The sequence below is a fragment of the Micromys minutus genome, assembly GCF_963924665.1.
Source record: "Micromys minutus genome assembly, chromosome: 13".
NCBI classification, from domain to species: Eukaryota; Metazoa; Chordata; class Mammalia; order Rodentia; family Muridae; genus Micromys; species Micromys minutus.
The window spans coordinates 35,800,489-35,825,709 of NC_137982.1; the positions used below are offsets into that span (position 1 = coordinate 35,800,489).

At 36.6% G+C, this 25,221-nt stretch overlaps 1 protein-coding gene across 4 annotated transcripts in view; it reads left to right on the top strand.

Annotated features, from left to right (window-relative positions):
• Window positions 1-1,619: 1,619 nt before the first annotated feature.
• SLC4A10 (solute carrier family 4 member 10) overlaps window positions 1,620-25,221 on the top strand; it is a gene marked incomplete at both ends in the record, with an annotated part of 275,521 nt that continues 251,919 nt past the window's right edge. For all 4 annotated transcript variants that reach the window (XM_080928210.1, XM_080928213.1, XM_080928212.1 and 1 more), the window contains one exon: window positions 1,620-1,667. In XM_080928210.1, the coding sequence (XP_080784336.1) occupies window positions 1,620-1,667 (48 nt within the window). The remainder of the gene's footprint in view (window positions 1,668-25,221) is intronic.

Consider the following 25,221-nt stretch of genomic DNA (forward strand, 5'->3'; position numbering starts at 1 on the left):
ATATTTTTATCAATTTACTCATATAAATTACTTCTGGTTGTTATGGTTATTTGTGTGGGTAGGAATACTTACTCATCAATTTATTGTAGAAAATCAAGTTGAGCCCACATTAGTCAAATATCTTATGATTTTATTCCATAGTATAATCTAAAAGCCCTATGAACTAAACAGTCACTCTTATCAGTACAGTACAAAAACTAGTAGTTTCCCATAAAGCAATTAAAACTTATTTTAAAAATTGTATTGAAGATGAAGAATTTATGTATAATTTCATCTGCAATGAGAGATCTATAAACTTTGGTGCATTATTACTATTATTTTTTTGTAAATTCATGCCAATTAAAGGTTATAAAATCTGGTGGCTTTTTAAGTTTACAATAAACTATAGTCATGATTTTCAATCATCCTCTTTAACTCCTAAGAGACTTTTATTTTTCTATACTTTTGACTTTTCTATTCTTAGTCTGAGGTCAGTAATAGATAGATTTTATTACATAGAATAGATACAACCAGAAACTGCTGGCTCACACCTGTAATCTTAGCATTAAGGACTAAGAGACTGGACGATAACTAATTCATGGCTAGTCTTCGCTACTGTTGAGATCCTCTTTCAAAGACCTCAGAGATGAACATAGAGCTCAGTGGTAGAATATTTGCCTAGTATATCCAAAACTTGGGGTTTGACTCCACATTTGGAAGATAGATTCCAGAATTAATTTCAAGATGTATGGAATATTAATCCCACAATTGTTTTTAAAAATGTGCATAGAGACTACCACCAATTTCTTTTCTTCTAACAATGTTCTTTGACTCTTCTCCTTCCATGAATTATTCAACTAGTTAAGGCAAGGGATATATGCCTAGGCTACTCATCAGATTTATCTTTTTATTGACCTTTAATATAACTTTGTCATTGCTATTGTCAAAATGTTTTACATCCCTCTCTTTTTGGAGAGACAAATTAAAAAAAATAAAAGATCTTATTTTTTAATAGTGCATGATTTACCAGTTTCTTACAATTTAAACATAGAAAATATTTATTTTACTAATTTACCAATAACTTACATTATTAAATTAGCGTATAGTTCAAGCACACTGACATTCTAAATTTGAAGTTATGCTACCTCAAATATCATACTAAATGATAGTAGGTAAGGAAACTCCTATTAAGACTGCGTTGACATCACTATATCTGAACTGTTATTTCCTACAGGTTTCTATAATGCCGTAGGTGCCTCAAGGTGTCAAAATCAAACTGGGCTGGTTAGAGGACAGCATGAACTCATTTGTATAAGAAGTTGTCATCTCAGGCAAAATTCTCAATGCCCTTTGGACTTGTAGCGTTGTCGGCTGTACTTCATACAAGTATCCAGGTGTGGGCAGTGATTCAAGGCTTTGGGATCTCTCTTACGGTCCAAGGATCCAACGCAATCAGTGCAAAACCTGGCCAGCAGCCCGAGTGAGTAGGAGCCATGTGACTCTGGTGAGTTGGAGTGTGCAGTTGCCTCCTGCTTCAGAGCTACCTGATCCGAATACTAAGTAGAGCAAGTGCCAGGCTGAGTGGAAGGCACCCGAAGACACTGCAGAGCAAGGTGCTTTTTCCAGAGCTGTTGCAGAACATGGAGATTAAAGACCAGGGAGCCCAAATGGAGCCGCTGCTGCCTACGGTAAGAGACAACCTGCTGTCAAGCAGATTAACCGCTTGGCTGCTGAACCTGTCAGGCAAGTGGTACGCTGCTAGGTGCTGGCGGAGTGTACTTTTGGGGTGGTGGATAGCTCCCACAGCATATGGACAGGGTCTCCTCCCATCTCCGGAGACAGAAATGCTTAAAGCCGAGCACATGCTTCCCCCACCTTCTCAATATGGGTGCAGCATGGTGATGAAATGTCTCATGTTTGTTGCTGTTTGAAGAAATGGCTAGGGTTTAGCAGCAGGGGCAGTTGTGTCTTTCTCTCTGTCTGCTATTGCTTATCTTTCTGTTTCCGAAGAAGATTTGCAGTGCTGACTCAAGCCCCTGCAAAGAAACCCACCCCCACCTCCTTATCCTATTTAGCCCTTAATGCATTTCTTCCTGTGCCCCATCCTCAGGCAGTGAGGTGAGGGAATCGGTTGCTGTTGAAACACTAGAGGTTAGTCTCAGCAGAAAACAGGGAAAAAGGGTCGTGTGTGTGTGTGTGTGTGTGTGTGTGTGTGTGTGTGTGTGTGTGTAATCTGTCAATATCTTTCTCAAAGGGAAATGTACCATGTACGTAGAAGGTATGCGCTTTTGGGAGACAGGCATACTATTCACATATGAGTATCTGAAAGGTTCCTGAACTGTCATTTGTCATTAGCCCGTTTGTTTATCGCTGGGTCCGTTAGCCACCCGCTTGATTTAATAATTTAGAGTGATTGATTTGTCTGTCTTCTACACAATCCCTCTGTCTGGCGCACAGACTTTGGACTTCAGGCAGCATCCCACCCCTTTTAGTCTGGGGCTGCTCAAGGGTGGCTTGGGTGAGGGGTGGGGAGTTGTCAGTATTTACATGGTGAAGCAGAGATGCCACAGGCTACCTCCTAGCCTTCCATCAGCATGACCATAGCTCAGAACAGCGGAAATCTCCGCAGCACCAAACCATATAAAAGGCTGTTTAAAGCTCTTCGGTTGTGACCCACCTTGCAAACTAGGACCGCTGTAAACTGTCCATTTCCAAACCCGTACTCATCTTTCAGATACACAGTTAAGTGATATCGTAGAAGGACAGAGCAATTTCTGGGCCACTGATTTAGGGCCTTCGGCTGCAGCCGGGTTCTAATGCTGCAAAAAAACCTCCCGATTTGCTTCCTGCATCAGCTGTGGCTACTGGGCATGCCCAGTGTTCCCCAGGACGCCAGGTTTGGATAGGGAGGGAGCAGAGAGGTGGGAAGAACACAGTGTCACCATGAAGAACAGAGCCTAAATTAAGAGCAAGGACAGGGGGGGTTGGGGTGGGGGGAAAGGATGTCAGTCGGCCTGCGTAAAGCTAGAGCTAGTGTGTGTGTGTGTGTGTGTGTGTGTGTGTGTGTGTGTGTGTGTAGTGTTGGAAAAAACGAGTAAAAGATTTGTGTGCCATCCTAACTTGAATAGATACATAAATTTTGCTTCTGTGGTTACTCTGAATAAATAGTCTTAATGATACCTGGAGCTGTTTGTAAACGACGGGAACTATACAAAGGAATTACAGCATGGAGATTTATGAAAGATTAAATATAGGGGAAAATCCCCTTTGTGGCAGGGGAGTGGAGGGGGGTTGGGTCTTGTCCTAGAAAAGCAGGCTGAAGCCAGTTTGATGTGGCTTATGGATTGTCACTTGGTGAGAGCAGTTAAAGGATTTAAAACCAAATGAGGATTCTCTGCAGGGGTTTAGAAATAGACGACTTTGCTGGGCCACAGGGGCAACCGGTTTGTGGTTTAAAAGAGCATAGGACATAAGTTTGGCTAGAAAAGAGGATCTACACTGTTTGGTAGAAAAAAAGGCCACATTTAAAAGTTTGCATTTCCCAGGTGTTACTGGCTAGTATAGAATAGTTTTACAGTTTAATGGTAAGGCAGAATCATGTTAGCAATATGTTTTTTTTTAATTAGGAAAAATGATGAAGTTTTGGCCCGATTTTACCTTTGTATATGTGTTGTTCTTAACTTCTCCAACTGCCTTAATCAAAAGGAAAAAAGTCATTTGTGCAGTGTAATAAATAAGAACTGGAGGCACATGGAATCCAAATAAAATGTTGAAAGTTACATTGTAAGGAAGCCAGGTCTAGAATACAGATCTTTGGCAATAGTTTGAAAAATATCACTCAATATTTTTGTGTTAGATTTTTTAAAATCAGGCTTTAAATCAGTTTCTGGGTGCCTTATATGTATGTTTACATATTAATATCTATAATTTTATACATTTACATTTAAATGTATGTATACACGTACATATAAAGAGAAAGCAATATTATTTAGAAACATATTATATTGAGGCCTGGCATTTATAATTTTTTCCTGTAACCTTGGAAAATTTAGGTCTTACAGTCCATAACTGAAAAACGGTAATGCTATAGCATATGCCTTTTTATTTAATTTTTAAAAATATTTGTTTCTCTATTTTTTTGTATTTAGGGTGTTAAGTTCATGGCACATGTGTGGAAGTCAGAGGACAACTTGTAAGAGTCATTTCTCTCCTGTCACCATGGTCCTTGGTATTAAATAAGCTCAGGTTCTTGGAGCTGGCGACAGTCACCTTTCTCAATTTATTTATCTCAGTTGTAGGCCACATTTTAAATGTAGTTTGACTATGTAGGTTAGCTGTAGAGGGACACTGGCTTATTCAGTTAGCTGCCTCTGGGCAGAGATCTGTCTAGTTATTATTTTGTTTGTGGAAAAGTGGATAAGATTATCTTAGGAAATAAAAAATGTTGGGAAAATAGAAATGGATTAAGTAACATTTTTATTTAATTTGAATTATAATCTAAATTATAATTTTAATTTATAACAGAGTTGTTACACATTGCTACATTGGAAGACATGTTGTACAAAGGTGGACTGTAGGACTAAATATATACATAGAAGACTGTTGTGAGAATTGGGGGGCAGGGATCTAAAATCTACATGTTTTAAGTTCATGGTAAAAGCTTTGAGTTCAGATAAAGAAAGTAGGATATTTTTGAAAGGGAAGAAAAATCCGGGTCAAGGGGGTCAGTCTAATCAGAATAAGGATGTATGGTTATCTGTTTATGATAGCCTTTAGTTTAGGCTTGGATGATGGTTGCTTCAGCAGTACCTACCCAGACAGGAATGCATTACAATGTACTGAATGTGAATGCAGATGTGGGAGCACACTTTCAACTCAGCTCTTCTCATATCTCACAGGGCAGAAGGCTATGTTGCTTTTTGAGTGCTGCCACCAGCAGTCTCTGCAGTGAGTGCTGGTTAAGTTCATTCATGCATTTACATGCTGACACCTGAACCTAGGAGCCCACACATTGAAGTAAGGGAGCACATCACTACTGAACCTAATTCCAGTCCTGTGTTTTATTTTTAGATAAAAGAATTGTAAGTTGAAGATTTGATTTTTTTTTTTCAAACAGAGTGTTAATTCAGACTTGCCTCAAACTCAAAGAAATTTGCTTCTTCAGCATTGGAATGGCTGGAGTTGCAAATATATCTCATCACACCTGGCTTTAATGATTTTGTCATAAAAATTGCCTCATATACTCTTTAGAGTATGTTAGTTTTCTTTAGAAACAAGGAATGGTTCATTCATAATCCCACATACCCATAAACCATGTCCCTTTTGTATATATCATTACAGAATAGTGTGTGTATTATTTTAATAGACATTGTATTTTCATATGAGCATACTAAGCGACAGGTTTTACTATGCAATCTTCATTTGTATATAAATATATATAATATACTTTGCTCATGTTCATATTACCTTTATTCTCTCTTCTTCCCTCCTCTCTTTCATCAATCCCCATCCTCTCCTCTAATAGGTCCTCCCTTCTCTTACACACACACACACACACACACACACACACACACACACACACACAGTTTTATCAAGATGTTTTGCAAATGAGGCAATATCACATATTTATTTGTTTGTTGATAGACAACACATCTTGCTATTATGAGTCATGCTATAGTAAACATGGAAATGCAAGTATCTCTGTGATATGCTGACGTAGATTCCTTTGAGTAATACAAGTCTGTTTCCAACAGTGGTCACAATGGTTTCTTTCCCCTACAATCTCACCAACGTTTGTGGTTTATTTTCTTCATGATAGTTTCTCTGACTGGAGTGACATAGACTCTCAGTATATTTTTGATTTGCATGTTCCTGATGTTAAACATGTTTTCATATTTATCTATTAAAAACTGTCTATTGTGTTCAGGTTCTGATTGGACTGGATGAGTTGGTTTGGGGCTAGTTTATTTTTTGGATTCTATGTATATCCTACCTTGATAGGAATCTTTTGTTAGATATATGACTAGCAGTGGTTTTCCTGATTCTACAGACATTCTCTTCACTTAGCTCCAGCTTCTGTGGGAAGCTTGTCAATTTCATGCAATCCAGTTTGTCACTTCTTGCAATAACTCATCATAGCATTAGTTTCCTTTCATAACGTACTTGTTGATGTCTGTATCTTGAAGTATCTTTCCAATATTTTTCTTCAGCCCTTTTGAGTTATAAAATCTTACCCTAAAATTTTTGATCCATCTTGACTTAATTTGGGATGAGAGATACCAATCTAACTTCATTATTCTAACTTTAGCCTCATTCCATTCTATATGCAGATATTTAGTTTTCTAAATGCTATTTGTTAATAGGCTGGCTTTTGTTTTTCTTTCTGCAATGAATTCTTTTGGACCTTTGTAAATGATTAGATGGATGTAGCACTGGGGGTTTATTTCTGGGTCTTCTATTCTGTCCTATTGGGCTACATGCCTTGTCTTGTGCCCGTCCCATGCTGTTTCTGTGATGACGGACTCCCGTACACTTTGAATTCAGATACTGTGATATCTCTAGCATTGGACATCATGCTCAGGGTTGCTTCGACTTTTGGGGGTTGGGTGTCATGATTTCTTTATTTATGAAGAGTTCCATTAGAGTTTTGGTGGAAATTGCATCGAATCTGTAGGTAAGTTTTGATAATAGAGCAATTTTTACAATATGAACTCTGAAGAGGTCTCATAGTTTGTGTTCGCAGCAATATTGAGTGGAAGATGCAGAGATTTTTCTGTAAATTCTTTTTCTGTCCACAGGTTCAGATACCTTTATTAACAGTATTGAATACCCACCAGAATGGAATATTTTGTTACAGCTTATGAGTGTTTATTGACACTCCTCAGTTTGTGGTGAAATTTTTGCTCCTGCCTTTCCACCTCTATGCTGGAATTTTCTTTGGTTTGAACTGGCTCAGGACTTGTACATGCTTTAATGTTTTTTATCTAAACCCTCACTGTCAAACTCTGGGTCTTCTAGATTTTGTCTTATCTACTAGTGGTTTTTATAGTTTTGTATTTTTTTTTAATTTCTAGCTAGTCTTGGGTTATTATTTTTTTGAACAATGAAAAATATGTTGAAATTCATTTTTTGTATATGGATATCTAGATATTTCAGAGTTTTATTGAAAGATACTATCATTCATCTACTTGTATTGCCTTGCTCGTTTGTCAGAGATTAGGCATGACAGACCCTCTGTGTCTGTGGTCTGAGCCTATTCTGGTCTCTCTTCTGCTCTCTCAACCTACTTAATGAGTAGCTTCTTAGTGAGTCTTCCTGTTGGTCACTGACAGTCCCTAGATTTATTCCTCTTCTTCAAAACTATGCTGGTTTTTGTGGCTTATTCCATCTCTACAAAAACAGAGAACCAGTTTATTAACATCTATGCAACGATTTGCTTGTGGTTACATTGAATGTAAAGATAAGATTTGTGAGAACTGATCTTTCTCCATTCTCTAATTATTTGATTTATATTACTAAAGTTTTGTTTCTTCCTTACATGGACCTTGTTCATATTGTGTTACATTTATATTTAAGAACTTTGGGTGTCAGTATAAATGCTAACATGTTTTAAAGCTCAGTTTATTGCTGGAAAATATGATAGTAATTAGTTTTGTGTGTTAATCTTGTATCTTGCACCTTGCTATACATATCTTCAGGAGGATTTTTCTGTTGATTATTTAGGATTTTTTTTTACATAAACAATTATTTTATGTGCATATAAAGATGATTTTTATTTCTTCCTTCCAAATCTATATTTCTTTTTCCTTTTGTTTTCATATTATTATTGTAGTTATGACTGGTAAAATAATTGGAACCAGATGGAACGAACGTCTTTGCTTTGTTCCTGGTCTTAGTTAAAAAACAATGAGTTTCTTATTGTCAGAAGTGAAGGGAAGGGGGACTTGGAGGAAGACAACATTTGGGATGTAAATAAGTGAAATAACTAATAAATAATAATAATAAGAGATTGTGTAACGAACTAACATTCCACTTCAGTTTTTAAGGTGACTGTTCGTCTGTCCTCATGAAATACATATTACTGTAGTGTATTATATCAAACTCTAAAAATCATCCTCTTTTTGTTTTCTGATTTCCATAGTAAGTTTCTCCAAAAAGCTCATGCTTGAAGATAATTTTTATAAACTAACATATGTATGTTTTAAAATATGCAAGGGGTGAAACAAAAGAAAAGCATATATGAATCAGCAGAGAACAGATAAAGCTCCTTAATGGATGGGAGTAGGGTTTTACTATAAAAATGCATGAAGAAACTGTTGGGTTTATGAAAATCTTTTAAACACTACTTTGAAACTAATATACCAATAACATTTTATTTAGTTTGAAATTATGGATGTTTTGAAATGTATATCGAGTGAAAAATATTTTTAAATATTTGTTGCTTAAAATGTTTATAATTCATGAGTTTATTAATTTTACTAACTAACATATTCCTGTTCCATACATTGCTATAGAAGGAACTGAATATTAAAAACATCTTCAAAAAACAACCTAGTGTGGTTTATTAAATATATAAGAGTAGCCTCCTTTGTCTAATAAAGAGTTTTAAACAATCAGGGAATAACCTCTTAAATAATTCAGGCAATCACTAATTATTTCAATCTGAGGTTGTTTTCCTTGTTTAGATATTATGAAATGAGTATTAGTTTCCTAGGCCTTTCATAAAAAAACAATGTGCATTTATTATCCTGTAATTCTTGAGACTGGTATCAAGGTACCATCATGAGTGCTCTACATCATAACTCTCGTTCTTGCTTCTTTGCGTGTCCGTCATCCCCCACTGTCTCCTTTCTCTTTTTGTAAGGACACCAACATATTTGATGGGAGCCCACCTTAATATACCAATCTATATTGTTTATACCAATGTATAAACAATGATCACACTCACAGATATTGCAGACTAGAGCCCCAACATCTCTTTTTGGATAACATAGTTCCATACACCACAAAGCATGCAATGTTTTTGTTACAGGTGTCTATTTTCACCCTCACATTTCAATGGTGATTAAAGTTCTTCATAAATTACATAAAAACTTAAAACCTGGCTAGGAAAATGTCTTATCAAATAAGGAAACTTGCTACTAAGGGTGACAACGTTTCAATTTCTTGAACTGGAGGTCAGATGAAAGAGCCTATTGCTATTTGTCCTTTGATTTCCATATCATGCCGACACACACAAGTGTTATAAAACTCTATAAACTTAAAAGGTTACTATTTCGATATCATAATTTCTAATATTAAACCAATAAAGAGAAAACTAGCATCAGCTACTTCAAGTAGAATTCTTTCTTCTCCTCTCCTTCTTTCTCTTGCTCCCCCTCCCTCTTTTAAAAGAATATTGTGTGTGTGTGTGTGTGTGTGTGTGTGTGTGTGTGTGTGTGTACTCTATCTTCTGAAGAGGAAATCAGATCTCATAACAGATGGTTTCGAGCCACTATGTGGTTGCTGGGAATTGGAGAGAGCAGTCAGGGCTCTTAACCACTGAGCCTTCTCTCCAGCCCCAGAAACTTTATTATTAATTCATTTGTTTTTAAAGGATTTTGTTAGTGTATTATATATATATTCCCATTTTACGTGTGCAATTCAAAGATTTTCAGTAAATTTATAGAAACTGTCAATGGAATCTTTCAGAACATTTATTAATCCCCCTCCCCCAATTTTCTTCCGAGTCACAAAAAATCCCACCATGAAGGGGAGAAATAATCACAAATTCCACCTCATGAATGAGGAACTAATGCAGCCTCATAGCAAAAAAAGTGTTTTCTCACTTTTAGCTCTTAGAAACTTTCTGTTCCACTTCCAAAATAGTTTCTGGGTCACACAAGTAAGGGGTGTGGTATAGATCTGCACTCATGCAGATGCGGGCCTCCATATTAATTGACTGCACCTGCTGCAAGGGAGCTGCAGTAGTGTATGGACATGGAAAGAACTATTCAGGAAATATTTTGATACTGTGCCCATACAGTAAATAATCACCGCCAGTTTTTCTGTATTCTTTACAACTTTTCTATCCATGGGTCTTTGGCCAGGTTACAGTGCCAGGCATAAGTCTTGTCTTACAGAGGAGGCCTTTAATCAAATAAGAAAGTGATTGGTTACTCCGTAACGTTTATGTCACTATTGCACCAGTTGACATGCCTTGCCAGGTCCGAGGCTTTTGTAGTTAGCAAGGTTTACAACTGGGTAAGTCTTTGTAGCCTGGATAGCACCTTCCAGTACTATGAATACTCTCCAGAGGACAATTTTCTAGATCAAGACCTATGATCAAGACCAGCTCCAAGTCTTATGATCCAAGTATGTAGTTTCTTTGGCAGCATAGTCTTACAATTTGGTTCTGGTAGATACACAAGTGCAAGGACAAGACACAAAACATAGACTTTAAAAATATAAATCCCATTAGGTAGGTACTAAATATGTTTCTTATTTATTATTTATTGCACATTGTTTAGCAATATCACATCTACATTAGTAATATATTAGGATCATATTTGAATATGCACACATCGAACTATATCCTCCTCCTTAGTGGGTTTTGGTATCTTCAAAGCTGTATGTTTTAGATGGTGTACAACTGTCACATAGCCAAATGCACTGAGTTTCTTAAATGGCTCCTGAATAATCTGTTAGACACCAATACTACTCACATTAGTGAAGAGATAGATCGCTGGAGTTGGACATTCCCAGCTGTTCCTAGTAGAAGTTATGTAAACTTTGATTAGTTAGCTGCCTGTTTAACTTGTTACTGTCCTTCTCTGTAAAATAGAAATGGCAGCACCGATAATGTCTGCCTTGATTTGTGAGACTTAATGAAATACATATATAAAGGTTCTTCGGACTAATGACAATTAACTATGGTTACCCTGTTTCAAAAAAGGTGGACAGCAATTTAGGAAGACATCTGATATTGATTGTAGCTTACACACACACACACACACACACACACACACACACACACACACTCACACTCACATACACAACACATACACATCACAAAAAGTTTTTAAGCAAACATCACCAATTTTCCTATCCTATTAAATATCCTATTAATGTATTTAATACACATTTCAGGAAACCTAATTACATATCACACCTATTTAATCCACTTTAATGTGACCTTCACACTTTTGACATATACAAGTCATTTAAAGATATCACTATTATTTTTATTAGATTTTTTAAGAATTTTGTGCAATAAGTTTTCATTGAATTCACCCTCTCTCCCCTTATTCTTTCCAGATCTCCAACCCTTTTTTCCTACCCAACTTCGTGTCCAAAAAACCCTAAAACCTGATTATTTCTCATTGTGCACTTGTTTGAGAACTAGATAATAAGATTCAAGTTATAAATTTTTGGTCATAAATACCATAAAGGTGATGTTCTCTTTTCTTTTTCTCTTCCTTCCTTCCTTCCTTTCTTCCTTCCTTCCTTCCTTCAATATTTATTTACTTTATTATATGAGTACACTGCCAATATCTTCAGCCACACCAGATGAGGGCATCAAATCTCATTCTAGATAGTTGTGAGCCACCATGTGGTTGCTGGGAATTGAACTCAGGACCTCTGGAAGAGCAGTCAGTGCTCTTAACCACTGGGCCATTTCTCCAGCCTGATGTTTTCTTTTCTATGTCTTGTATGACTTTTACACAAAAACATCTTGTTTTTGGTGCTGTTAACTGAATCAACAAAATAAATAAAAAGAAGAAAGGAAACATGACTGCTTCTAGGTATGGTGGAGGAGAAAGTTTATTGTAGATATGTGGGAAAGAATAGCCAGAGGCAGGGACCTGTGGGAGAATCCAGAGTGAACATGACCAGAACTGGGCCATGGTGGAGTGGGGGGGGGGGGGGAGAGGAAGTAGGAGCAATATCCAGGAGGGCCATTGGTACAAAGAGGACTGTTAACCAAACTGGTTGGATTGTATAGGGAAGAGCAGAGCAGCTCTATGGGCTGGAGAGTTTAGGGTAGGAGGCTGGTATGCCTCTTTTTAGTTTCCTGGCTCCTTCAGGTCCATGCTGAACACACAAAATTAGAGATTTGAAGTTAGGATTCATATTGAAAGAGAGCATGCTGCATTGGTTTTATCATGATTGGATTACCTACCTCAATATAATTTTCTCAGTTTTATCCATTTACCTGCAAATTTCAGAATTTCAATTTCTTACAATTGAATAAATTTTCATTACCACTTTCATTATCCATTCCTCAGGTGATTAACATTTTTCCTGATTTCATAGCAACTACCTTCTAGTTATTATGAAAAGAGCAGCATTGAACATGGGTGATACAGTATCCTTTGGCCATTTGTCCAGGAGTAGACTATCTGACTAGAATAGTAGTTCTATCTCTGGATTTTAACAGAAGCTCCACACTGATTTCTACAGTGGCTATACCAGTTTTAACTTCCACCAGTAAGTATGGGTTGCTCTTTCTTCACCAACATTTGTTATTTGGTTTCTTTTCTTGCTTGTTTTTATGAGATATAGTCTCCTTTTGTAGCCATGGCTGGCCCTGAACTCTCTACTTAGACCAGAATGGCCTCAAAGTCTCCGATATCCTCTTGCTTTTGTCTCACAAGTGCTGAGGCTGAAGTCATGTACCATCATGATTTCTAATTGATTTCTTGAGACTAGGGTAAAATGGAATTTCAAAGTTGTTTTTATTTACATTTTCTTGATGGCTAATGATGTTGAATATCTTTTAAAGTGTCTGTTATTTATTTATTAAACAGAAAGCAAAACGGTGATTTGATCAATGTAACCACATTGGGAAAAAAGGACTTAGAGATTTCCAGGACAGCACTAAATCCTGCAATCTGACTGAAGTTTCTTTCTTTCTTTCTTTCTTTTAAATTTTATTTTACAACTTTATTTTACAAAACAAAGATAAATGTAAAAAGCACTGACTGAAGTTTAAATAGAGAACCTGGGAGGTGCAGATCAAAATAGTACCATTCAAGTTGTAGTCCTGCTCCCACTGACTCATCATTGTTTGCAGAGAACTGAGAGGATAGCTTACCAAGAAGCTAGGTCTTCCTGGAGCTGGTCTTTTCTTTCTCTCAGCATGAGATTCTTGGGGAAATTTACATTTATTTGGGGTCCTTTGTTTCAGTAGTCCGATAATTAGATTGCAAGATACTTCAGTTCTGCCAGGCCTTTTACAAATCCTCATTAAATTTTTTAATCATATATTCTATGTATTTGCATTTCAAATGTTATCCTCTTTGCCTCAACTCCCATCCCCTCCCCTTGATTTATTTCCATGAAGGTACTCCCTCTCCCAACCACCCTCTCCATCTCAACTACTTGGCATTCCACTACACTGGGAAATCCAGCCTTCATTGGACCAAAGGCCTCTTCTATTGATGCCAGACAATGTTATCCTCTGCTGCACATGCAACTAGAGCCATGGGTGCTCATTGGTTAGTGTTTTAGTTCCTGGGAGTTCTGGAGGGTTTGGTTGGTTGATACTGTTGTTCTTCCCATGGGGTTGCAAACCCTTTCAGCTCTTTCAGTTCTTTCTCTAGCTCACTCATTGGGGACCCCTTGTTGGGTCCTATGGTTAGCTGCAAGCATCCTCAAGTGTATCTCTGGCAGAGACTCTGAGGAGCCATCTATATCTGGTTCCTGCCAGTAAGCACTTCTTAGCATCAGCAATTGTGCTTTGGTTTGGTGGCTGCATATGGGGTTCATCCCCAGGTGAGGCAGTCTCTGAATAATCTTTTCTTAAATCCCTTCTTCTCAATTTGTCCCTGTATTTCCTCCTGAGAGTGCTTTATTCTCCCTTCTAAAAAGAACTGAGGAATCCACAGTCTGGCCTTCCTTCTTTTTGAGCTTCATATGGTCTGTGAATTGTTTCTTGGGTATTCAGAGCTTTTGGGGGCTAGAATCTGCTTATCAGACAGCATATAGCATGTGTGTTCTTTTGTGACTGGGTTACCTCACTCAGGGTGATTGCTTGTAGTTCCATCTATTTGCCTAGGAATTTCATGAAGTCATTGTTTCTAATAGCTGAGTAGTACTCCATTGTCTAAATGTACCTCAATTTCTGTATCCATTCCTCTGTTGAAGGACATCTGGGTTCTTTCCAGCTTCTCCCTCTTATAAACAAGGCTGCTATGAACATGGTAAAACATGTGTCCTTGTTAGATGTTGGAGCTTCTTTTGGGTATATGCCAAGGAGTGGTATAGCTGGGTCTTCAGCTAGTACCATGTCCAAATTTCTGAGGAACCACCAGACTGATTTCTGGAGTGGTTGTACTAGTTTGCAATCTCACCAACAGTGGATGAGTGCTCCTCTTTTTCCACATTCTTGCCAGCATCTGCTGTCACTTGAGATTTTGATCTTAGCCATTCTGACTGATATAAAGTGGACTCTCAGGGTTGTTTTGGTTTACATTTCCCTGATGACTAGTATGTTGAGCATTTCTTTAGGTGGTTTTGGGCCATTCAGTAGTCCTCAGTTAAGAAGTCTTTGTTTAGCTCTGTACCTCATTTTTAAAAATAGGATTCTTTGATTTTCTGGAGTCTAACTTCTTGAATTCATTGTATATATTGGATATTAGCCCTCTATCAGATGTAGGCTTGCTAAAGATCTTTTCCCAATCTGTTGGTTGACTTTTTTTTTCCTTTGACAGTGTCCTTAGCCTTACAGAAGCTTTATATTTCATGAGGGCCCATTTGTCGATTCTAGATCTTAGAGCATAAGCCATTAGTGTTCTGTTCAGGAAAATTTCCCCTGTACCTATGTGTTCTTAGTTCTTTCCCACATTCTCTTCTATTAGTTTCAGTGTACCTGGTTTTATGTGGAGTCTTTGATTCACTTGTACTTGAGCTTTGTACCAGGAGATAAGAAAGGGTCTATTTTTATTCTTCTGCATGCTGATTGCCAGTTGAACCAACACCATTTGTTGAAGATGTTGTCTTTTTTCCATTGAATGTTTTTAGATCCTTTGTCAAATCAAGTGACCATAGGAATATAGATTCATTTCTGGATCCACAATTTTGTTCTTCTTACCTGCCTGTCTCTGTACCAATACCATATGGTTTTTTTTTTTTAATCATGATTGATCTGTAATATATCTTGAGGTCAGGGATGGTGGTTCCCCAGGAAGTTCTTTTATTGTTTAGAAAATTTTTTGCTATCCTGTTTTTTTTTTATTCTAAATAAATTTGCAAGGAAGTCAAAGGGATATTAATTGGAAAAGAAGAAATCAAAATATCACTATTTGCAGATGATATGATAGTATACTTAAGTGACCCCAAAAATTCCACCAGAGAAGTCATAATCCTGATAAACAACTTTAGCAAAATGGCTGGATATAAAATTAATTCAAACAAATCAGTAGCCTTCCTCTCCTGAAAGAATAAACAGGCTGAGAAAGAAATTAGGGAAACAACACCCTTCAAAATAGTCACAAACATTATAAAATATCTTGGTGTGACCCTAACCAAGTAAGTGAAATATCTGTATGACAAGAACTTCAAGTCTCTGAAGAAGGAAATTGAAGATGTCAGAAAATGAAAGATCTCTTATGCTCATGGATTGGAAAGATCAACATAATAAATTGGCCATCTTGTCTAAGGCAATCTACAGATTCAATGCAATTCCCATCAAAATTCCAACTCAGGTCTTCATAGAGCTTGAAAGAGCAATTTGCAAATTCATTTGGAATAACAGTCAGTGCTCTTAACTGCTGAGCCATCTCTCCAGGCTCCTAACATTGACAACTTTAATATTAATTTTTTAACAGTTTATGACTGGTGCTGATTATTATAAATGGATTATGTGCAACTGTATCTCTCTCTCTCTCTCTCTCTCTCTCTCTCTCTCTCTCTCTCTCTCTCTCACACACACACACACACACACATACACAGACTTATTTTGTTAGAGTAAACCGACATGTCCAGGTTTTAATTATCAGAATTGTCCATAATATCATATTTTTGATACTTTTTAAAGACTTTAGTCACAAAGGGGTCATCATTGAACCACATATGTATTGTACCCTTTATACAGAGTCAAGGAGAATATCTAAAGCCTGTCATCATCCTATTTTATTTTTTCATTGGCTCTTTAATGTACTCTACTCTATGTAGATACTTCAAATTATTCATTTGTCTATTAATGGGCATTTAGACTGACTCCACAACTTGATGGTTGCAGAAAGTACTATGATTACAATGTGATAGTTTTAATTGTCAACAAAATCTAGAATAATCTGGACAGAGACTCTCAATGTATTGTCTAGATAGGCTGCCCTGAAGGCATGACTCTAGGAGGCTTGGCTTGATTATCTTAAGGTGGGAAGATCCAGTCTGTGTGAGTGACTCCATTCTCTGGTCAGGAGATCCTGGACTTGTGGTCTGAGAGCTGCAGTAGTATATGGTTAGAAAGATACAAATTAAGAGGAAGAAAACTGTTAAATTAAACCTATTTAGTAAAAGAATAGTATTAGGTTCACCCTGGAATCTGTGAGCTCTACAACTATGGATATTTGGCCAGATTTAAAGTACCAGGAAAGTGCTTCTTCTTGTGGACCAAGTCTTAAATCCAATCAGAAAGCGGTTGGTTACTTCTGTAACATTGGTACCACTACTGAATCCATGGGCATACCTTGCTATGCCAGTTATTACTGTGGTTTGAGAGAGGTTCACACCTGGATCACATTTTGTCCTAGGTGCCCATATAACATCATCCACTACTATGAAGACTAGTAAACACAGAGGAGCCTTTTTGGTCAGTACCATTTTGATTTCTCTATGTTCTTGATTAAAGTGTGTGTGCCTTCAGCAGGGGATCATGCCATCAAGTTTTTGTAGGCAACCAAGAGCATTGAGCAACTCTTATATGGTTTTGCAGGGCCTTTAGAAAATTTTCTAACTAACTTGAGGTGAGAGAGTCTCATATCTAGCACTGGGCTTTTTAAGTAACACTAAGGTTTCTTGAAAAATCTATTTGGAAACAATATATTCATATAAACACACACACACACACACACACACACACACACATATATATAAAACTGAGAGTAAAATGAGAAGCAATGGATCTTCATTTGCCTAATGCCTCCAATAGCAAGTGATGAGAAACAACAATTCTAAAGTAATACTAAATAACCAGAAGCAATTGAGTATTGGAAGGAATTATCTTTCATTCTTAAAGGTTGAATAGTTGTACTCTATTCGTACATAAATTCTCTTAAAAACCTATTAGACCAGGTATGAATACCTTATTTATTAGCATCTATGTATGGAAAGGATCTGGGGAATTTCTAATATGTTTACAAAGTGGTTTAGTAGGAATTTTGTTAAGATTTACAATTATAAGACAGCTATGGTGTCATATGCCTTTAAAGCAGCACTTGAGGGGTAGAGGCAGGAGGATCTTTGTGAGCTGATGGCCAGCAGCCTGATCTATAGAGTGAGTTCCAGGCCAGCCAGGGCTACATAAGTAGACCCTGCCTCAAACAACAACAAAGAATTACAGATAACATAGTAACATTTTGCATATTATAAACTTATAATATTTTTCTAATATGAGATTAAAAACTTAAAAAGAATATCTAAAAAGAAAGAAATGTGATTTTTATTACTCTCAACTTGTTTCCATCCATTTTAATATAAGCTTGTGATGTTAATTTTACTTTCTAACGTTTTATTTATTTTTTAAAAAGTTATAATAGTTTAAATTATGTGAATCGTGTTCTAAGAGTTCATCTTTGGTTACATTGGATAAGGTCTGTGCAAGAAAACACCTTATATTGTTTGGACTATCAAATTTTCAAGAAAGTATGGTTTTTAAAAAACATTTTCAAAGAATTTTTTATGTTGATTGAATGCTGTTGGAAACTGAGTAAAATAATTTAAGTCCAAGAGCCAGTCAAAGTAATAAGCACTGAGCATTTATTACATGCTTCGTATATGTGTTTAGAACATCCTAGTACATGTTCCCTTTAAGGATCTGCATTATATGATACCCTCCTAATGTTAGTAAGCATCTATGTGAGGATGAAGGAAAGGAAATAGACCAGGAAAAACATGACAGCATGTTTCAGTTTGCATATGATACTTCAGCTTCAAATAAATTATGCTTGGAAGTACTTGAAAAAATTAAAATTCTATACATATAGGAAACATGCAAAATTCAGCAGTTACACCAAAGATTTATACCTTCTAGTATGAGTTCATGTCTTTGTGTGAGTTTGTACTATATTTTGGTTTATTTATAATATTCAACTAAATAGATACATTTATTAAGCTCTCATAAGCATGAGCTCCAGAGTCAGATTCAAGATGTAGCCAAGTAAGGCTACAAATCATAGTGCTAGTTTAGTGTACTTTGTTTAGACCTTGAGGAGTGAATCCATTTAAGGCTGGCTCCAAAACCACCAGTGAGCTAATTTTACATTGGCCATCCACTGCTGGGCATGGGGCCTGCTCTTAAGTGTGCTTTGCAGACTTAGTGAGATTCCATTGGAGAAAACTAATTTTTCCTTTGCAAACAATTGAAAATAGTTGGAGATACCCTCTGGGTTAGAGATGGAGGCCTTCTAACCCTCACAGTGGTGGGACCTTATCTGTCTTGGACCTGTGCAGGTCTTCGTCCTTTCATTTGTGTGTTATTCCTGTTGTCTCTAGAAAACAGTTTCCTTGGTATCTCACATTCCTTCTTGCTCTTATAATTTTTCCACATCTTCTTCTACTTATCTCCCGGAAGGAGTTTGCTGAAGGTATCCCACTGAGGACTAAGCGTTCCAAGATCTCTCTTTCTTAGCACATTGTCAAACTGTGGGGCTCAGTATTAGTTCCAATATCCTATGGGATGAAGCTTCTTTGATAATGGCCAAATAAAACACTGGTCTGTGGATATAGCAGAATGTAATTAGGAACCTTTTAGTTCTGACTTGTTTTGTCTTGTTTTTTTGAGACAGGGTTTCTCTGTGTAGTCCTGGTTATCCTGGAACTCACTCTGTACAGAGACCAGGGTGTTTGTGAGCATAGAGATCCGCCTGCCTCTGGCATGCTTCACCACCACCCAGTGAGGACTTATCTTATTGCTAAATTTCTTTAGCAGAACAATATAATTTGGTTCTCTCCTAGGTCCGTGGCCTATGCAGCCTCAGGGTTGGCCACCTGGGCAGTGTTGAATATGGACTCAATTTCATGGAGTCTTTAAAACTGATCAGATAATGGCTGGTGACTTCCACAATGTTTGTGTCATTATTACACAGGCAGGCAGGCAGGTCAGCACTGTAGAGGGAAAGGTTTATAGCTGTGTGTTTGTTTACCTTTCTTTTCTGGTAGCATGAAAGGAATGTTCCATGAACTCTAGTCAGGAGTGGTGAAGGATTTAGTTAGGCACCAACATGGTTTCTCTGTGTTCAGTGCAACATGTAAGAGTTGGCTTCAGCAATAGAAGATTACCATCATTTATTTATTTTAGAACAAAGAATAGCTGTGCCAACAACCAAGCTGTTCTGATGTTTCCTGGGCCCCTTTGGCCAACAGCTCAATTTTATGTAAACTATTTCTGGCAGCAAAGGTGTTATGAGGCTTTACCTCATTTGTTATTTGGTGATTCCATTTAAATTCCAGATATATACATATCTACATATAATTTTAAAAAGAGCTAGAGAAAGGACTGAAGGAGCTGAAAGGGTCTGCAACCCCATGAGAAGAACAAAATTATCAACTAACCAAACCCACCACAGCTCCCATGAAGTAAAACACAAACTAATGAGTTTGCATGGAGACACCCATGGCCCCAGGTGCATATGCAGTAGAGGAGAGCATTCTCTGGCATCAATGGGAGGAGAGGCCTTTGGTCCAGTGAAGGCTGGTATTCCCAGTGTTGGGGAGCATCAAGGTGCTGAGGTGGGAGAGGGTGATTGGGAGAGGGAGCACCTTCATGGAGGCAGTGGGAGGGGGAGGGAGGATGGGATTGGGGGGAAAGGGGATAACATCTGAAATGTAAATACAGAGAATATCCAATAAAAATTTAAGAAAAATAATTTTTTTTCTGTAATAGGTTTCCAAGTGACTAGTGTAACAGCCCTTAGTGTTAGCTGCCCCTTCATGTTATTTTCTCTCTTATGTCCCTCTTCCGAGCCTCTCTCTGTTTAATTCTCCTGTTCTAGTCTTCCCCTACTCCATAACTATAGATTCTATGTCCTTTTCCTGAATGATCCCCCTCCCCCCCAGTATTTAATCTATGCTTTATCTTTGTGGTTCTACAGATTGTAGCACACGTATCAAAGGCTTAAATGCCAACAGCTACCATATTTGCCCTTTTGCATATGGGTTATCTCACTAAGAACTTATAAGAAATAAGAGAATTATTATTTCTTATAATTAACACTGCAAATATTTTATCTTTCATATATAACAAGTACTCCTGGGAAGCTTAGCTACTGAAATATAAAAACATTTCATATTCCTTAAAATTCTTCTTTACATGAAGTTTCATCTGTATTATTTCTTGAATTTTCATTGTCTTTGGTAGGAAGAGTTCTATGAGAACATACTTTTAAAAAGCTTCTTCATTTATTCATAGCTCTGTAATAGGTACTGTTCTTGTGGGATTGTCATATTCTTTATTCTGAGAGATCTTAGAGAAGGCATTTAAAAAATCTACCTTTTCTTTTTCTGGAATGATTATAAAAGGTGTTCTTAACGTCAAATTGTTAACAGAATTTGTTGTGACAAATTCTTTCATACTAGAGAAATCAAGCTTCTCATATTTATTTTTGAAACTAGGTCATTGGTCAGATACTCTAAGTACACAGGTAGCATGTTCATTGTGTTTAGTGATGCCACAATTCTGCACACACATGAACACAATTTTTGGTGTTTCAGTCTACCAAAGCAAATTATGAAGGGATATATTTATTTTGATTTCCAAATTTTAGGAGGTTAAACACAAAGAACTTGAAACGTTAAGTGATAATCAAGGTGATATGTCCAAGCCAGTGTTCAAGTTGTACTGTATGCATGTAAGCCTAGCAAAAATGTAACTTTGTATGTTATGGTTTATTAGAACATTTACCATAAAACAATTCATCTGTTCTAAGTGATAGGAATAGTTGCCCCAATTTGAAGTTAAATTCAAAGCTAGGTTGGAATGTATAAATTCATCTGTTTAGTAACAGACTGCTTTGTGGTGCTGGAAGCACAGTAAGGTTAAAGAGTGTGCTTGGGGGGGGGCAGGTATATTTTCTTATTGAGTAAAACAGAGATGGGTTTTCTTAGATTAAAAATAAAAAATATCATGCTTTTTGAAATCTTTAGTTTTTTTCTTTAAAATATTTTTTTCCTGTAGGTTTAGTTTCCAAAAATTGAATATAGGTGGTTTATCTTTCTCGTTTTCATTAATTGCAAATCTTACTGTCATTCAGTTGTCACATAGCTCAGGCAAGTTTGGAGCAGGAAGTGAGTGTGGGCACTGTTTCACTAGCAGTGCTAGCTGCAGCGTCACCGTGCTGAGTGCTCAGCAACGTGCTGGCTGGCTTGTGAAACCTCCGTCAGAGTTCTTTGCCAGTAGTGTAGCAAACACACATGACTGTATTTCTGCCTCTCCTCTCTGTGAAATAATCAGGACAGGCAGTGTTATCTTCAGAAAAATAATGGTAAGTTCAGGCTTAGTTATCTGACCATGATCTAACAAGTTATTGGCAAAGTTAGGACTAGAATTCCTTAAGATGTCTTGACTCTGAGTTCGGTTAACTTTCTGCTGCTTCTCTTAAAAGATAAATTACCACGTTTTCTCCAGTTGAACATAAAACTATTCTTTTCAAAGACAGCTGTCTCATGTTATAATTTACTCGATAACTTACCAATTATTAAAATATTTCTGGAAATACACAGTGTATGTTCTTGTGTGCTAAGAATTTGGTTTAATGGATTCTAGTTTCATGTAGAAGTGTAATAATTACTTGTTTGGGACATTGAAAAAGTTAATATGATAATTATTGGAGTACTGTTAATACTACAAGGTCAATAATTGAGAATCATCATTAAGTGATCTTTAATATATATATATATTTATGTATCATATTTCAATACTTATATATACCTATAGAGATGAACATTTCTTGATGGTTACCATGGATATGGCCTGCTCTGCAGTGCCCTGAATTAGTCACTGTCATAGATTTGGTAAGTGAGCTTCCAGACCTCCCTCACAAGCTCTCATAGATAACACATAATGTAAAAGTCCCTTACATGACAGTATACTACTATTTTTTTTAACTTAGGTAAAATGTTTAGAGATTTATTCATGTTTATGTTTGACCTACCTTATTTTTCTGCTGCATATTTATTTCCTTAATGAGTATTTAAATGAGTTGCTTTTGATTTTTTTGTTTTTATAAATAGTGCTACCATGAAAAAGTCTGTGTATTCTCTGGAGTGGATACTAATATGCTTAACTGAATAAAAAAATCTTTACTAGGTGTTCTGAAAACTGACCTCCAGATTTTCTGGGCCAGTTTTTATATCTTAGTTATTCTCTGCCATATTCCTTTCCCAAGAATGATGATATTAACAATTGATTTTCCTAACCCAACAGATTGAAGAACGGTTATATGACTGAATTTATATTTCCTTGGAGTATAATTCCAAGTGTTTTGGCTTTTTTTCCCTGAGGATTTCTTGTTAATTATTTTGTATAACTTTAACAGTATACTTTTGTTTATAGAAAGTACCTTATTAAGTATATGTTATATTTTCAGGTTTATTTTACTAATTTCTTTAAAGAGTTTTAGTGTGATTTAGTCTAATTCATCATTTTTTCAGTTATTAACTTTTTAAAATCCCAGTTTATAAAGATATTGTTCTACATAGATAGTAACTTAAATTATGTCTATATAGATATTAACTTAATAAAGCCTTAGGTTGACCTGTTTGGGGTAGTACTTTAAGACCGAGTTAATAATTTTATTGATAAATTTTATAAATATATTTCATATTAATAACATTTTAAAAATGAAAATGCCTGAATTCCCCTGCTCCCTTCCTATCTAAGCCCCTAGCATTTTTCTGATCACTTTTCTATTATATTGAACCAAATTCCCTCTCAATTGTATGTTCCTTTAAAAGCTCCCATTGAAGCTGTTCAATACTACTGGTATGTACATGGTGTAGGTTATCTGCTGAAGCCTGTAGGGCTTGCAGTCCTGAAGAAAATTTGACTCTCCTCCTAGAAAATACTTGTGTCCCTTAGCTATAGGATTCTTTTGGTCCCACGCCTTATGTAAGGTGGAATTTTATTTGGCTTGATATCATTTAGGTTTAGTACATGCTGTCATAACTATGTGTGTAACTGCCCTGGAAACACTATTTTGCTATAGTCACTTATTAATCTTTGGATATAAAGTCTTTCGATGCTCTCTTCCATAATGATCCTTGAGTCTTGGGATGACAGAGTGCTATATACATGTCCCATTTATGGCTGAACATTTGACAGTCTCTTATTCTCTACATATCCATTAGCTGTGTGGGTCTCTGTGTTAATTTGTCATCTACTGCATGATGAAGTTTTCTGGTGAGGGTTGAGAGATGCCATAATTCATGTGTATAAAGTCAAGTACTCATAAGGTTTAATATGGTATCCGTTTAGCAGAATAATTGTAGTAGGTTATTCCCAAGGGCCTATTCTACCTTGCCTTTTAGCTCCATTATTAAGCCTGTCTTTTGGAGTAGGCTTTAGTCCTTTCAGAAAGCAGCTGGTTATTCCCATAGCATTCGCACCAGTGGTTCTATTTTGCCAGGCCAACCTCTACCATAGTGCTGTTAATACCCGACTCCCTATTATGTAGCATTTTGCTTCCCCAAACTAGAAAAGGTAGAGATGGTGCTTCCAGGTCATTACTAGTCTGCTATCTTCATGTCCATGAGTCAAGTATGTGCATTTTCATCCATAGGTCTTATAATTAACTTCTGGAGGACAACAAAGAACAGTGGCAATAGCCTATAGAATCAAGGAACCTATAGACACCCTGGCCATGACTCAGATACTACTAACATTTCTCTAAAACATGATATGTTAACTGTTATAAAATATTATAGTAATTAGGTTGTTTCTAAGAAGAGTTAAAATTCAAGTCCTTATCTAAGTTGTTCAGGTTGACATTTCATCTTCTCTTTGGCAGCAGTCATCCATGAAGATTGGAACTAGAATGTACATTTCATGATACATTCTAAAAAAGTAGTATTTAGTTACCAAAATGTAGCTTTACTTTTCATATTTAATAATTGTTATAGGCGTAAATGCAATAAACAAGGTGAGGAAAATGACAATGTTGGCATTTTGGAGACCCTGCTTATTAGCTTCTAGAAAGAAAAACCTTTAAATATAATTATCTTGGTTATTGTCACATGACTGTTCTCTGTTTTCTCTTGAGTTCCATAGTCCCACTTAGACTTTAACAAGGTTTGATGTGATCACACACCCGTCTTCTGAGGAAACAGCGGTTCTACTAATGGTCACATTGAGAGGGAGTTAGTGGAAGATAGTTTAAGAGAAAGAAGCTATGAGGGTGTTTCCAACCTGTTTGTCATGGTTCTTCTGTATGCTGTGGACTCGTGATGGGGGGTGAGTGAGGAGGAGGCCAGATGGACACACACAGGTCAGGAAGGGACACTGGTCTGATGCAGGTATAATAGGGAAGCATCTGGTCCTCAGGGAACTACCAAGCATTTTAAATATCTTCTAACCCACTTTGAAAAACATCCCGTTTGCCTTTCTTCTTTCCTTTTAAGGGTGAGAAAAAATATTGGAGATGTTTTAACTTTATATTACATTAATATATATTCCAGGTATCTGTGAAGTTTCCAGGTTCAAGCATCAGAGCAGATCAATTTTACTACCTATAAGGATGAACAAGGTTTAAGAAGTCTGAAAGAGGAGTTAGAAGAAAAATGTAGTGAATAGGAGAGAGAAATGTTTACAAAAGCTATGGGTAGAACAAGAATTAGCATTGTGCATTATAGCTCAAGTAGAGTAGAAAACAGGTAGTTTGTTTGTATGTCATTTTTGAGGAAGCTAAGGAGGAACGGAATAATAAAAGTGAAAGGTTGTACCAATAGATTTTCCAGGTGACAGTGTACCATTGGATTTCACTTACCTTCTTCTGGATTAAAAACAAACTAATTCACAAATAAATAAACTACATATGGACTGGGAGT